Source organism: Solanum lycopersicum, chromosome 11 (assembly GCF_036512215.1).
Source record: "Solanum lycopersicum chromosome 11, SLM_r2.1".
Classification (NCBI taxonomy): Eukaryota; Viridiplantae; Streptophyta; class Magnoliopsida; order Solanales; family Solanaceae; genus Solanum; species Solanum lycopersicum.
In genome coordinates this window covers 37,164,851-37,181,468 of record NC_090810.1, presented here as the reverse complement: position 1 = coordinate 37,181,468, position 16,618 = coordinate 37,164,851, and the positions used below count along the sequence as shown (strand labels likewise).

The window sequence follows — 16,618 nt, the reverse complement described above, 5'->3', positions numbered from 1 at the left end:
TTTTTGATTTTATGTTTTATATTTGTACTAGTATATTTATTTAAATAAATTAGCTTATAAATTATTTCAATAAAATTGTTTGTCACGGAATAAATCCAATATAAACCTAACATGTGAGTTATTTAACATTTTTACTAAATAAAATGGCAAATATACCACTACATGATGTTTGCAATCTGAATTTAATGTATTATGAACAATTCAAAAAATTACATACATATTAAATCTATATCTTGCAATATTTATGTGTAAATGTAGATGATTTATTTAATTTTACCATTGTTGACCGCTTTTTGCAATTTTAAAAGTAGATGATTTTTCTTTTTTTAAATTGAAAATAGACATTAATTTATTAGGATGACAATTATTTATCCTCAAATAATTCAAGTGAAAAAATAGTAAACATGACAACAAAATTATTCTCTTTCATCACAAATAAGGTCATAAACAAAAACATTTTGTCCGAAAATTATTTACCTTGACCAATTACATAATAATTCAAGGGTGATTTTAAAAGAATTTTAATATCCAAACACAAGATGAGATTGGAAACGATGAATCAAACACTTAACAAAAATAAACCCTAGATCACTAATCTGTACACTACTAATCCCTACATTACTAATCTCTGCATTACTAAAGCGGGATACCCAGAAATAAAACATACCTTAAACAAGGTGGCAAAATCTTGCCAAGCATGGAAGCAACAACTTGTATAATTTACCCCATGGTTTTTCTTGTCTTCATTTGAAAATAATTGTCCAAGTAGAAGATATCCTAGACAAATCAAGCTATGTAATTGACTGTTCTAGTAATACTGAAAATTAGTCCTTTTTTCGGCCGAAAAAAGGATAGAGCTAGAACAAGATTGATCTTTGACAACAGAAAGGATAATCAGTTCTCCTCATTTGCCTCCAGGTACGAGAAGAAATAGGTGCGCTCAATAGAGGGGAGGCAGGCACATAATGGCAGATGACGATAAGGTTTTGCAAAATAAAAGCCTTTTTGGATTCTCTTATTTTCCAGGTTTCCATGCCTCCTTGTGCAATATGCCTAAGTCAACATTGATGGCACATCATGGAGTGGATGGCCTTTACTGTTTCTTTCCATAATCCTTCGAGCAAGAGAAACTTGCTTCCCTACAGCAAATATGAATGCCTTTCCTTTTCCTCCAGCACCCCTGGCAGTTCTACCAACACGACGTACATATTCACTAGGGTCTCGAGGGTAATCAAAGAGGACTACGTGGTCTACACCTTCAAAGTCGATACCTCGGGATGCTCTGCAACATTGTTTAGAAGACATCAGTTCAGATTTCTTGTCCCTTCTTCTAGTGAAGGAAACAGCTGAAGTGCGTCATCTAACTGACACAAATAACTATCAATAAAGGAATCTGCTACAGCATACCTATCAGTGCACACCAAGAACAAAGAAACATTCTCCGCCTTTGAGCTACGAAACTCCTTCATGTTCGCAAGTCTGCTTTCTTGGTCCAGTGCAGCATGGAACGGTAAGACTTTTATCACGAATCCTTTCCTATCAAAGCGCTTCAATGCGTTCTCAACTTTTCTGCAGCTATCAATCTGCATATACATGCAGGATCTAATTTAGAATGAGAGTTGTCTAATGTGCAACTCAAGAGCAATAAACATACTTGCAGGAGGAACTAAGTTTTATTCACCTTGTTACAGAAGACGATTGTTTTTGGAACTGGGCTACGTTCCACCAGCTGAAGTAGGGCATTCTTTTTGTTGTGAAAAGCTGTGTCTGGACTTTTTTCAGCTGTTTCATCTCCACTGCAATCTACAAGGACCTGGTAGTGCAACAACAGACAGCATCAGTCCCATAGTTGTGAAGACATGACATGACGCCATGCCCATATGGGTGTTTCTATGAGTATCATGGTAGAAGCCTCTCGCTGTTTGAAAAGGAAATCGCCAAGGTGTTGTTTGCAGCATATGTTAGACTAGTTCTCTTCAAGAATAGCTGCTAATTTTTGGCAGTCTATTACTTACACTGCCACGAGATATTCTCAAATTTCTGTAGTTTTGTTGTTTCCATTTGAAACTTTTTGTAATTATAACATCCAAAAATTTCTATCCAAACAGCTTATCCATTTTCACTTGTATACATCCATATTGATATTCTTACATTTAGGAGCAACAGAAATATTAATAAAAGCATGTTTCAGAGAAGGAATAGATACACCCATTGAAATATATTTAGCAGATGATAGAATAATACATCCTATAGAAAAAAGCGTAATTAGTGCAGTTAAAGGAAATTTAGTATATCAAAAATTTAAATTTATAATAAGTGCTAACTATACAGTAGCATTAACAGATACAAATATAGATAAATCATTAGTATTATATTGGAAAATGTCAGGAATAAAATTAGCACCAGCAAGCAAGATATTCACAGCAAGATGTAAAAATCTATATATACTAACAACAAAACATAAAATAATGGCAAAAAATAAAATTGATAAAATAAAAATAGAAAATCCATTTGAAAGAATAATTACAGTAATAGATAATAATGATTATAGTTACAAAGAAATTGACAATGAAGAAGATTTAGAAATAGTAAAAAAAAGATTAAGTACCTCTAGTATACCAAGTACAAGTACACCAAATACAATAACGAGAACTATTTCATCAAGAATAAGTACATCTAAGAGGAAATATGAAATACCACAGAAATTTCTAGAAGAAATAACACCAAATCATTATTTCATAACAGGAATAATGGATCAAAGGAAATATAAAATCTTAATAAACACAGGACAAGAAGAAAATCATATAACAAGAGAACTAGTATTAGAAGAAGAAATAATAAAAACAGGACACACATGCCCTGGATTACCTAGTGAAATAATAACTACAAGTGAAGAAACAACAGAGAAAGAAATAATTATAGGTGGAATACCATTAAAAATACAATTTAAAATATACCAAGGAAACTAAAACATCATGTTAGGAATAAAATGGCTAGAAAAAGTCAAACCATACAATATAGAAAACGAACAATTGACAATAACCTGTCAAAATAAAAAGATAATTATAAAAAGAACAAAATGAATAATGAAAATATATATACTTGCAAAAATTATCATAGAAGGATATCACAACAGATACTATACTCCTATGATAGATACAGGAGCAGAAGCAAACATATGTAAATATAATTGTTTACTAGAAGATAAATGGGAAAAATTAAAAACACCCATGGTAGTAACAGGATTTAATAATGAAGGAAGTATGATAAAATATAAAGCAAAAAATATAAAGATACAAATATGGGATAAAATATTAACAATAGAAGAAATCTATAATTTCGAATTTACAACAAAAGATATGTTATTAGGAATGCCATTTTTAGATAGATTTTACCCACATATAATAACAAAAACACATTGGTGGTTTACTACACTTTGTGGAAACAGAATACGAGCAAAAAGAGTAAAAAAATAAACAAAGAAAGGCTATGGAATGGATAAAAGGCAGCGAAAAAATAAACCAAGAAATGAAAAATATAGATAAAGAACAAGAAACACAATTAGAAATTATTATATTTAATATAGACAAAGTCAAAATAATTAATGAACAATTATACAATGATGACCCATTGCAAGGATGGGAGAAACATAAAACAAAAATAAAAATTGAACTAATAGATGAAAACAGTATGATAACACAAAAACCATTAAAATACAACTTTGATGATCTACAAGAATTTAAAATACACATAAATTAACTATTAGAAAGAAATTATATACAAGAAAGTAACAGTAAACATACAAACCCGACATTTATAGTCATAAAACATAGTGAACAAAAAAGAGGTAAGAGTAGAATGGTTATAGACTACAGAAATCTAAATGCCAAAAGTAAAACGTATAATTACCCAATACCTAACAAAATACATAAAATAAGACAAATACAAAGATACAATTACTTTAGCAAATTTGATTGCAAATCAGGATTTTACCACATAAAGCTAGAAGAAGAATCTAAACAATTAACAGCATTCACAGTACCGCAAGGTTTCTATGAATGGAATGTATTACCTTTTGGATATAAAAAAATGCACCAGGTAGATATCAACACTTTATGGATAACTATTTTAACCAATTAGAAAATTGCATTGTATACATAGATGATATATTATTATATTCTAAAACACAAGAAGAACACATAAGACTATTAGAAAAATTTATCCATATAATAAAAAATTCAGGTATTAGCTTAAGTAAAAGTAAAGCAGAAATAATGAAACCACAAATAGAATTTTTAGGAATACAAATAGATAAAAATGGAATAAAAATGCAAACCCATATAGTACAAAAAATAATCACACTTGATGAAAATATAGATACAAAGAAGAAATTACAATCATTTCTAGGATTAGTAAACCAAGTAAGGGAATATATACCAAAACTAGCAGAACATTTAAAACCACTATATAAAAAACTTAAAAAAGATGTTGAATATTATTTTGACAATAAAGATAAAGAACATATAAAAAATATCAAAAAATTATGCAAAAAATTACCAAAACTATATTTTCCTGATGAAAGTAAGACATTCATTTATATTGTTGAAACAGATTCAAGCGACCATAGTTATGGAGGAGTACTAAAATATAAATATAACAAAGAAAAGATGGAACACCATTGTAGATATTACTCAGGATCATATACTGAAGCACAGGCAAAATGGGAGATAAATAGAAAGGAACTATTTGCATTATATAAATGTTTACTAGCATTCGAACCATATATAGTTTATAATAAATTCATTGTTAGAACAGATAATACACAGGTAAAATGGTGGATAACCAAAAAGATAGACGATTCAGTTACAGCAAAGGAAATAAGAAGATTAATATTAAATATATTAAATTTTACATTTACAATTGAGATCATTAAAACTGATGAAAATCTAATTGCAGACTACCTCTCAAGAAAGAGATATGATGAAACATCTATTGGCAATGATGACAAATCTATGCAAGAAAGTAGAAAAGATAGAAACAGAAGTACAGAATTTGAAAAAGCTAACAGTCAGCAGCATGACTCTAAACATGCGGAGCTAGGTCAGCAGCATGACCAAAAACATGCAGAGCTACAAGGAGACGTTGGGAAACTCCAAAAAACCCATAATAATATTTGTTCAAATGCAGCTACAGCCAGCACATCTACAGCAGGACAATCTGCGAAAAAGGAGGAAGCTAAGGTAAAATATACAAATATAAATATGAACAGATTATTTTCAAAACCATATACTCCTCAAAATACTCAAAATGATATGTCTATTACCCCACAAACAAATACCTACAAAGCCAGCCTAGAATCCCAGAAGCAAACATACAACTACATCTCCAGGACATATATCGAAAATATATACAAAATACAAACCTTTCTAAACCAAAACCCCAGAGCTAAAAATACAAAAAATCCCAATGAAAACTATATAACCCAATATTTACAAGGATATAATAAGCTTATTGCACAGCCAGGAACTAATCCAAATCTAATAGCAACTTGCTACAACTATGGCTTGTTAAGCACAGTATATACAGTGACAGGAGATGAGATATCCAAGATACCAGAATTATATAAAGCATTTTTACAATATAAGAGAGTAACCAAAGATACTCTTTTCTATATAAAGATCTATGCAGCTACGGCAGAAATACTATATGACGAAGTCAAACCTACAATCCAAGTCATAAAGATTGGATTAACAAGGGAAATGATAATCCCTGAAAAGATAGATACCCAAGAAGAAATACAAAAAGTAGATATTCCGGAATTCTATGCAAACAAAAGGACTATCGGAATAGCTACCATATTGAACAAGATAACAAATAATTATTTAAACGAAAATGCAATATGGACATATTACAACAGAGATCAGACAATTATTTATTCGAACTGTAGAGATATACGAGAGGCAGATATGGAAGAATTAAGGAAGTGGATATTAAGTCTACTCAGACCAGAAACTATGCCTACAACAAGAGCTATACGAAAGAATTTCATTTCTTCCAATCTAATGACAAGATACTGTAAATTGATTGAGCAAAAGTATCTGGATCACCTATGTTCAAAGTGTGAAGGAGAAAAAAACTACATACCAGATGTATAGTTAGAATAAAAAAAAATATAGTAAATTATGAGTCTGTAAAGTAAACTTTTTTATCGTTTTGTATGTAAATTGTGCCAGTCTTTTATTTTTGTCGTGTTGCGTCGGCTGTAAAAAGCCAAATTGTATAAAAGTCGTAAAGTAAATAGTAAGTGTGTCGGCCAATAATAAAGATAGGCCACTAAGTTTTGTTTGTTTGTGTCGGCCGAATATGAAAAGGCCAAGTGTAAAGTAAAGTGTCGGCCATAATGGTCAAAGATGTGAGATTGTTGTGTATAAATAGAGGGTTTCCCTCATAATTAAAATATCAATCTTCCATGTTCCTCTTCTCTCTACAATTTCTCTTACAAATTTAAATATCAATCTTCCATCTTCCTCTTCTCTCTACAATTTCTCTTACAAATTTGCTCCCTCTATTTATACACAACAATCTCACATCTTTGGCCATTATGGCCGACACTTTACTTTACACTTGGCCTTTTCATATTCGGCCGACACAAACAAACAAAAACTTAGTGGCCTATCTTTATTATTGGCCGACACACTTACTATTTACTTTACGACTTTTATACAATTTGACTTTTTACAGCCGACGCAACACGACAAAAATAAAAGACTGACACAATTTACATACAAAACGATAAAAGACTTTACTTTACAGACTCATAATTTACTATATTTTTTTTTATTCTAACTGTACATCTGGTATGTAGTTTTTTTCTCCTTCACACTTTGAACATAGGTGATCCGGATACTTTTGCCCAATCAATTTACAGTATCTTGTCATTAGATTGGAAGAAATGAAATTCTTTCGTATAGCTCTTGTTGTAGGCATAGTTTCTGGTCTGAGTAGACTTAATATCCACTGCCTTAATTTTTCCATATCTGCCTCTCGTATATCTCTGCAATTCGAATAAATAATTGTCTGATCTCTGTTGTAATATGTCCATATTGCATTTTCGTTTAAATAATTATTTGTTATCTCGTTTAATATGGTAGCTATTCCGATAATCCTTTTGTTTGCATAGAATTCCGGAATATCTACTTTTTGTATTTCTTCTTGGGTATCTATCTTTTCAGGGATTATCATTTCCCTTGTTAATCCAATCTTTATAACTTGGATTGTAGGTTTGACTTCGTCATATAATATTCTGCCGTAGATCTTTATATAGAAAAGAGTACCTTTGGTTACTCTCTTATATTGTAAAAATGCTTTATATAGTTCTGGTATCTTGGATATCTCATCTCCTGTCACTGTATATACTGTGCTTAACAAGCCATAGTTGTAGCAAGTTGCTATTAGATTTGGATTAGTTCCTGGCTGTGCAATAAGCTTATTATATCCTTGTAAATATTGGGTTACATAGTTTTCATTGGGATTTTTTGTATTTTTAGCTCTGGGGTTTTGGTTTAGAAAGGTTTGTACTTTGTATATATTTTCGATATATGTCCTGGAGATGTAGTTGTATGTTTGCTTCTGGGATTCTAGGCTGGCTTTGTAGGTATTTGTTTGTGGGGTAATAGATATATCTTTTTGAGTATTTTGAGGAGTATATGGTTTTGAAAATAATCTGTTCATATTTATATTTGTATATTTTACCTTAGCTTCCTCCTTTTTCGCAGATTGTCCTGCTGTAGATGTGCTGGCTGTAGCTGCATTTGAACAAATATTATTATGGGTTTTTTGGAGTTTCCCAACGTCTCCTTGTAGCTTCGCATGTTTTTGGTCATGCTGCTGACCTAGCTCCGCATGTTTAGAGTCATGCTGCTGACTGTTAGCTTTCAAATTCTGTACTTCTGTTTCTATCTTTTCTACTTTCTTGCATAGATTTGTCATCATTGCCAATAGATGTTTCATCATATCTCTTTCTTGAGAGGTAGTCTGCAATTAGATTTTCATCAGTTTTAATGATCTCAATTGTAAATGTAAAATTTAATATATTTAATATTAATCTTCTTATTTCCTTTGCTGTAACTGAATCGTCTATCTTTTTGGTTATCCACCATTTTACCTGTGTATTATCTGTTCTAACAATGAATTTATTATAAACTATATATGGTTCGAATGCTAGTAAACATTTATATAATGCAAATAGTTCCTTTCTATTTATCTCCCATTTTGCCTGTGCTTCAGTATATGATCCTGAGTAATATCTACAATGGTGTTCCATCTTTTCTTTGTTATATTTATATTTTAGTACTCCTCCATAACTATGGTTGCTTGAATCTGTTTCAACTATATATATGAATGTCTTACTTTCATCCGGAAAATATAGTTTTGGTAATTTTTTGCATAATTTTTTGATATTTTTTATATGTTCTTTATCTTTATTGTCAAAATAATATTCAACATCTTTTTTAAGTTTTTTATATAGTGGTTTTAAATGTTCTGCTAGTTTTGGTATATATTCCCTTACTTGGTTTACTAATCCTAGAAATGATTGTAATTTCTTCTTTGTATCTATATTTTCATCAAGTGTGATTATTTTTTGTACTATATGGGTTTGCATTTTTATTCCATTTTTATCTATTTGTATTCCTAAAAATTCTATTTGTGGTTTCATTATTTCTGCTTTACTTTTACTTAAGCTAATACCTGAATTTTTTATTATATGGATAAATTTTTCTAATAGTCTTATGTGTTCTTCTTGTGTTTTAGAATATAATAATATATCATCTATGTATACAATGCAATTTTCTAATTGGTTAAAATAGTTATCCATAAAGTGTTGATATCTACCTGGTGCAGAACAAAATTGTTAAAGTTCAATATTACTAGGATATGAACTGAGAAACAATCTCCTCATAGAATGTAGGTTGCCACAAAATTGTTACTGTAGTGTGAGCAAAAAAAATGACAGTTTAATTTCCGAAACACAAATATTAGAAGGGCAAATCGAAGAAGAAGAAGAAGAAGATAATATATGGGAGGAGTGATGATAAATCAAACGCATCAAAAGCAAAAATTATTAGAACTTGAGATTTCTAATGCTCGACCATCATGGGCTTCACACTCAACTCATATGCAAATCCAAGTACGGAAGAGAAGTTGGTACTAGATATCTATTGGGATTTCCCTAGATTGTCAATTTTGGTTTACAATAGAGTATTGCAAGAAATGCAACATATCTACTCAATAACTTGGATAATGAAAGTCAAAGTGCAAAGCATTCTTTTTCATCCACAACGAAGATAATTGTTAGAACTACATAACAACCAAAAAATCATCCAACATCACTCATGTTTAATTTGATCTCTTTTTCTTCTTTTTATTGGTATTGGGATAGGGTGCAGTAATACAACCCACCTAAACTTTCAATTCCAAGTAGTTACTTCCGTTTGTTCACTGATGGAATCATAAACTAGTTTGCCTCAGTCGTAATGTTGTATGGAACGCCCCCAGACCCAGGACCTAAAGTAATAAATTAAAGAGGGGCTCTTTGGGTCAAATTTTCTTCCTATTAGACAGGAGAAACAACAAAATAGAAATGGAGAGTTCTTACATTCCACTGATAGAAGTCTACATAGAAAAAAATTCTATCAATTACTTTGAGAGGAGAATCATCGGTTTATCATAAACTGTTCTTATGATGATGAAATGTTGATAAAATAATTGACCACATGAAAAGACTTTTACTTGTCTCTTTTTCATAGACAGGAATAACAGGGCTAGTGCTCACTGCTAGACGCTAGCATATGGAAATCAAGATCTCACTTCGCTAAGGCAAGAAGAAACCCTGGAAGTAAGCGTATTAAAAAAAATTACTTTGACCAAGGCAATCAAACCAGAAATTACATTAGACATATCCTACAGCTGAAACAAATACATTCATTTCAACTTTTCCTAGGAAATCCAAGGATTTAAATTTGTATCTGGGACACCATAACCTTTTTAAAGATGCTCTCATCACCAAGCTTAAAAAAATATTAGGGCGCTGCATTGACAAGAGAACTAAGGCTACAACCAGAAACTAATTTGTGCCATTCAGTAAATTTGTACTTATAGGAGTAAAATAAGAAATACCTCTTCCAAGCCAGGGCTTGTACGGTGCATACCAGGACCAGTCACTAGTTCGCAATCAGGAAAACTTTCTACCAACTTGTTGTATATGTCCATGGGCAAAGTAGCAGTCACAAATAGATATTGTGTGATGATAGGTGATGAATTAATCAAGCATTGAAATGCAGTCTCAAAATCCTCATCATTAAAGAGGATGTCAACCTCATCCAACACAGCACTGAACAAAGATAAACATGAAGTGTGAAAACTGTATAAGTAACTGATATATCATATTTTCAGTTTCTGGTAAAGAATTATATATCAATTTAGAAAAAGGACATGTATAAAGCACCTAAGTGTGTAGCTTAACGGTTAATGAAGCTAGATTGAACCACGAGAGACCAGGATGCAAATGAATTAAAGGAAACACTAAGTGATTTCCATCTTATTAAGGTTTGATAGACAAAGTTGCACAGTGTCATTCAAAAAAAAATGAAGATTAAGAAAGAGGAGCCATGCAGTTTTTGGAGGGGTACAAGTAAAGTTGGGAAATTAAAGGGCATCAGCAATTATTAAATATCAGGATATGGCAGCTTCTCCTTAATCAAAGAAAAAGAAAAAAAACAGTGGCAACTTCTTTAACTTCATTAATCTTTCTTTTTCCATTACTTTTCTAGATAAAGGAACTTTTCACATCCCTATTTTCTTTAATGACCGTGGTGTTCAGGAAAGCTTGCACAAACCTCGACTAATTCCACGGGGTACCTACCTGCCCACTGCCAATAGGTATCATGTAACTCTATCCAGCGATGCTAAGACACATGGGAAGAAATCACCTAGTGTGTTTTGTCATTGCTGGGATTCAAACTTTAAACCTCATGGTTTTCAATCCACTAAATTGACCACTAGGACACACGCACTTAGGTACTTATTTTTTGATAAAGGCAACAGTTATGTTAATATCAACAGTGTACTACACCAAAACTGTAGTATAGCCAAGATCACCCCTCTAGCAGCTAGCCATGTGAAAAAACACCTTCCATGACCGTCAAGATCTCCATTAATTATCAAAATTAACTGAAGGATAAAAGACTATGATAGCAACAACACTTAAATATGCTACCATTGGTGAATGGTGATTGAACAGTTTTATTTGATTAAAGACTACTCCTTTTAAGCCAGAGCTCATCGGACCTTGCATAATACACCCTCTATTTCAATTTGTTTGTCTTACTTTCCTTTTTAGTCCATTTTTAGAAAATGCTTCTTTCCTTTTATTGGTCACTCTTTTACTCTAACTTACCACATGGCATGTATAACACCACAAGATCAAAGGGCATTTTTGTACATTCTTATATCTTTAATTTAAGACTACAAGATTCAAAAGTCTTTTTACTTTCTTAAACTCCGTGCTAAGTCAAAACCAGACAAACAAATTGAAACGGAGGGAGTAAAAACAAGACAGTAAATAAATATATCCACAAGATTAACATCTCTTCTCCAGAACCCCCCCTCCCCCCCCCCCCCCCCCGCCCAAGTAAAAGTGAGAATTGAACAATTGCAGTAAATATCTTAAAATGCCATAAATTGAAAAGTGGCTTTATCTACTCAAGAATGTAATACTAGTATACTACTGAGGCAAATCAAATACTTTTGACTATTCAAGGAAAATGTTAGTACCACTTGAGGTTAGTTAACTGCAAGTAACCCTCTTTGATAAGAAACATAAACCGACCAGGAGTTGCAATAAGAACGTCCAACTCCTGCCTTAGATTCTCCAGTTGAGTTCTCTGGCGAAAGCCACCAGTAACAACCATAGACCGGAATGGAACACCAGATTTTGAAAATGAACGGCAAGTATTTAAAACCTGCAAAAGTTGCAGGAGCAGAGTAAGTTTGTTTTCTCATTTTGACAAGTAAAATACAACTAAGGAAGAAAGTTCTTACGTATTAAAAAATACAATTCAAATTTCAGCATAGTCGATGCAATAGATTGTATGAAGAGGCTTTGAATTAGAAAAAATCAGATTTAACAAAGGAGGGAAAGTGAAAGAACAAGCATGTGAAACAAGAAATTTGCCCACGGAACTTGGAAGAGAGATTAAAAGAAACCAAAAAATGTCAAACTGCAAACACAAGAGCCGTTCATCAGGCAAAAAATCAGTAAGCGCTAAACCAAACGGTGTACTAGCTGGTTGAGACAAAATGTCCTCCAAAATTCTAGCTACACATTTTGGGGAAAGGGGGACACTGATGTCAAAATCATCAATTCTTGTTCAAAATGTAAAATCTGAGTATAAACTAATAGATCTCTCAAGCAATTTGAACTGGCAAGAGAAAGTAATTGGGGGTGATAAAGCATGATGTATATTATAACCATTTGCAATTTTTGATAATCTCATGTGCTTTAACCACAAAACATTAAGACTTACAACCAATACATACTCTAACATCTCTCTCAAGTACTACTATTATAACCCAGTAAGTGAGCTGAATGAGTTAAAGATTTAACTATTTAAAGAATGAGAAAAACGAAAAAGGTGAATAAATGACCCTCATGTTTTGTATAGAAAAGCTAAAAATATCAAGGCTGAATCATGGGAATGGTCTATTTGAAACTAAGGAATGAAAACCTAAAAATATCAAGGCTGAATCATGGAATGGTCTATTTGAAACTAAGGAATAAGGAAGGAATAGCACCTGTTTAGGTTCTTTACCCTTCATACATATCGTGATTCAGGTGCTAACAGAAAATAGTTAGCCAACGAGTTACTACATAACAATAATCACTGTAATGGCAAATTGTACTTTCCCTGTACATATGGTGGAAAAGCAGCAAATGTTTTAGTTTTACATTGAAGATACACCATGAAAATTATAAAAATATAGCATGGGTACCTTGACTAGAAATCAGTGCAAAATATATTTTATAGCAGTTCTCACATATCTTCGATGATTTTGGTAAAGTTGGAAAATATCTCACACGTAAAGGTATCTGCTAGTAATTGATTATGCTTCTTTTTCTCTTTCCATTTTCTCTTTTTCTCGGTGTGGTTAGCAGAGGGTTGGGGGATAAGTGGCAAATGTTCATTAGTGAAAGAGGAAATTTGACAGACCTGAGAAGCCAATTCAGTTGTTGGTGCCAATATTACAACACGAGGACTTTGAGGTGACGGTTTGCTAAGTCCTTGAAGTTCTTCTTGCCTAAGACGTTGAATAAGTGGTAGTAGATAAGCCAAAGTCTTTCCAGATCCACTTTGATCAGATACTATGCAGCTCTTTCCAGCCATGATGGGTTCAAATGTCAGAGACTGCAAGTAGTCTATAATTACTCCTTGTAGGAAGCATCAACAAAGATTTCTCAAAATAAAACATGGGGGAGCCATCTAAAAGCAGATGACAGACTGCACACAAAAAAATACTTAAAGCTGGAATTACTGGACCTTATTTTGACGGAAATGATGCTTCACATGAATCATTACATGAAATCACGAATAGCTTGAAACATGCAGATGAAATATTTTAAAAGCAGTCTATTCAAAGGCCATGTACTATTTCATAGAAGCAGAGGTTGTTTTTATTTTGGTTTTATTGAAGTAGAGGTAAAGATACCAAGAAAGATATATTTATGAGGCAGTAAGCTGTAAACTTCTGTAGCACTTTTCTTTTGCTTTTTTTCATCTATAATACCTTACCATTACCAAAAATAAATTGATGATCCAGATCATATTATCATATACACGAGATTGATGGCATGCTAACCTCTATTATGCATCAGAACTGCAGCAAAGCAATGAGGTAGACTGGAACATAGACTATTCAATGCAGGAACCTTTGTTGCTCGGACTCTTCAAAATTGTTGCTGGACCTTTCAAAATGCACTACTTTTGGAGGATCCAATACGCACCCATCAGCATTTCTGAAGAGTCCGAGCAATATAGCTGGAAATAAAGTAACTTATCTACCTGAATATGTGAAGGACGCACAAAATGCTGATTCCTTAAGGCTTCTATCATATAGTCACTGCATCCCATATCGTGAAAGGATTTTCTACTAAAGAAATTATTCCGATCATCCAAGTTTTGCCTTCTTCTGGAAATTTCTTCCCCCATAGATCTGTCATGAATTGATTGCCCTCTGCCCCATCCACGCAAGGAAGAAGCAGATGCTTTTGATCTAGAATCAACTAATCGTCCAAATTCTGCATCAAAATCACCATTATAGCCTTCATCCTCCATTCTGATTATTTTTGGGGAATTTTTTCTGGATTCTAGCTGTTGAATTTTGGCAAGAGCTCGAGCACTGAGCTTTTGTTTCTCTTTTAACTGATCAAGTTCACCATATGAACTTGTTGATGATTGAGAAGAGGTATTTGTAACATTGTGTTCATCGTGTTCAATAACATCACGTTTTTTGTTTTTTGTGTAGCTTTTTCTAACTAGATCTCTCATTCTTCGAAATTTCAGTCTGCCAAAGTTCCCTGTTGATCCCCTATTAGAAGCTGCAGAACCGTAGCGTAGAACATCTCAAGAAAAACCTTAGAAAAAAATTGCCAAGCACATTTGCAGATTTACTAGAGGTATACAACATATTTGATTATTCTTTTGACATAGAAACAGAAAGCAATACACATCTGAAACATTATGGAAATTTTAATCCTTCAATTCTCATGTTATAAATCAGTTGGTGAACGTACACTATCTAACAACTTGGCTTGGCAAGTAGCTAACAAATCAAAATTATATATGTTTTCTTTTTAATTGTTAATTTAAACATGATAAATAAGTTACAATCTTATGAACAGTGAACTCAATACTTCTCTCTATAAGAGGATAAGTAACGGGAGTAAACAAATAAACAAGGCGAAGGTTGTTGCATATACACTGTAAACAGCACCATACATTCCTTTCCTCTATACAAACTAAATACGCGTAAACTTCATATTCTCCATCAGTAGAAAACAGACTGAAACAAATAAAAGAACCCAGTTCATTTTTTGTTATTATTTTCCGTTCGGATAGCTCATATTGGCTATTTCACAAGAAAATCTCAATACTGAGATCCAGTTAGCGTCAAACACCCAAATAATAGTTCATTATGGATAGTACAATTCAAAAGCTAACAGACCCTAAAATCAAAGGTTGTGCTTCAATTATTAATACTGTATAAAAAAAATCTGCACAGTAAGATATCATCAACAAGCCAAAAGACTTTTCGTTACCTTGATTGATAGTGCTGTCATTGTCGTTGTTGTTGTTGTTCGGAGAAGGGAGAGGTTTCCAAGAGAGAACTTCGTTGGAAGGGATAGGAGAGTTAGAAGAGTCATCTTCGGCACTTCCCCAAACAATAAATTTCTCTCCAGTATCTTCATCTATGAGCTGGTAAGCTCCAGGAGTGTCCAAAGGCACACGACTGTAGGTAGCTTTGGCTGCAACCACAACCCTTTTGCAATTACTGCTTCCAACGTTTCTCTGTACAAGATTAACATTCGCAGATGGATTTTGGAATTTGAAACATCCCACTGTCAGCGCTGGTGGTCTTGGTGCAGCAAGCATTGTGCTTCAATTTGGGAAGGAGCAAACGCAATTACAAAGATGAATGTTTGTTGTGGATAATTGGAACTCAAAAGTTTAGTTATTTTTCTTGAAGGATTAAAATATTATCTCTCCTCCGAAGAACGTCAATTTTTTCAAATAGAATAATATATTTTTTTTATAACAATTTAATTTTAAGTTTCTATTGACATGTTTAAAGCTATAAGATTAAAAGACATTTTAGTACATTTGACATAAATTTAATTTAGAACTACAAGATTAAAAAATTTTGTTTCTATTCTTAAATTCCGTCAAATAAGGTCATCCTTTTTAAAACGGAGACAGTATATTATTAACAGAAAAGGGTTAAATTGTCCCTGAACTATGCGAATTAGACCACTTATACCCTTCATTTCATTTTGGGATCAAAAATATCCCGTTGTTATCCAGGAGATCAAAAATACCTCAAGAGTTAACACCCTAAATTTTTAGTAACGTGGTAAGTTACGTGGGACTAATCCGTCCACCTAAGTATCGTCAACTAAGTTTCACAACAAAAGAACTTAACTTTTGTCGCCACAAAATTTCAAAATATTGCCACTAAAGGTTATGAGTGATTTTTAGTGGCGACTAATGCTCCAACAACCATTCGCTAGTAAAACCTATTTTTTCAACCAAAAAAATATAATAATTAATTTTTGATTGCAACCTAATTTTCTAAAATAAATAACTTGCAATATCAATATGAAAAATATCCACTATTATTACGAAAAATCATCAAATTTACTTCTCTATTCAAATCTCCAACTATATAATGCATAATTGCATTTTATACATTTACATATGACATAAAAATAAGGAAAAAGGGACAAATATACCCTCAAACTATTGTAAATGGTATGCAAATACCCTTTGTTATACTTTTAGGATAT

General features: G+C 32.4%; 1 protein-coding gene across 4 annotated transcripts; it reads right to left on the bottom strand.

Annotated features, from left to right (window-relative positions):
• Window positions 1-711: 711 nt before the first annotated feature.
• On the bottom strand, window positions 712-15,852 carry LOC101257432 (DEAD-box ATP-dependent RNA helicase 50). 4 transcript variants are annotated; one of them, XM_069291394.1, is made up of 9 exons: window positions 15,374-15,846; window positions 14,118-14,632; window positions 13,269-13,463; window positions 11,833-12,020; window positions 10,177-10,390; window positions 7,753-8,034; window positions 1,682-1,813; window positions 1,408-1,583; window positions 712-1,282 (listed from the first exon to the last, which is right to left on the bottom strand). In XM_069291394.1, exons 1-9 carry the CDS (start codon window positions 15,705-15,707, stop codon window positions 1,054-1,056), a joined length of 2,265 nt encoding a protein of 754 aa, XP_069147495.1. In that variant the 5' UTR covers window positions 15,708-15,846; the 3' UTR covers window positions 712-1,053. The 4 variants fall into 4 exon arrangements, with proteins under 4 accessions (XP_069147495.1, XP_069147494.1, XP_004250766.1 ...); XM_069291393.1 differs by having other exon boundaries at window positions 14,118-14,653; window positions 15,374-15,841; XM_004250718.5 differs by lacking the exon at window positions 7,753-8,034 and having other exon boundaries at window positions 14,118-14,653; window positions 15,374-15,852.
• Between the last annotated feature and the right edge of the window lie 766 nt (window positions 15,853-16,618).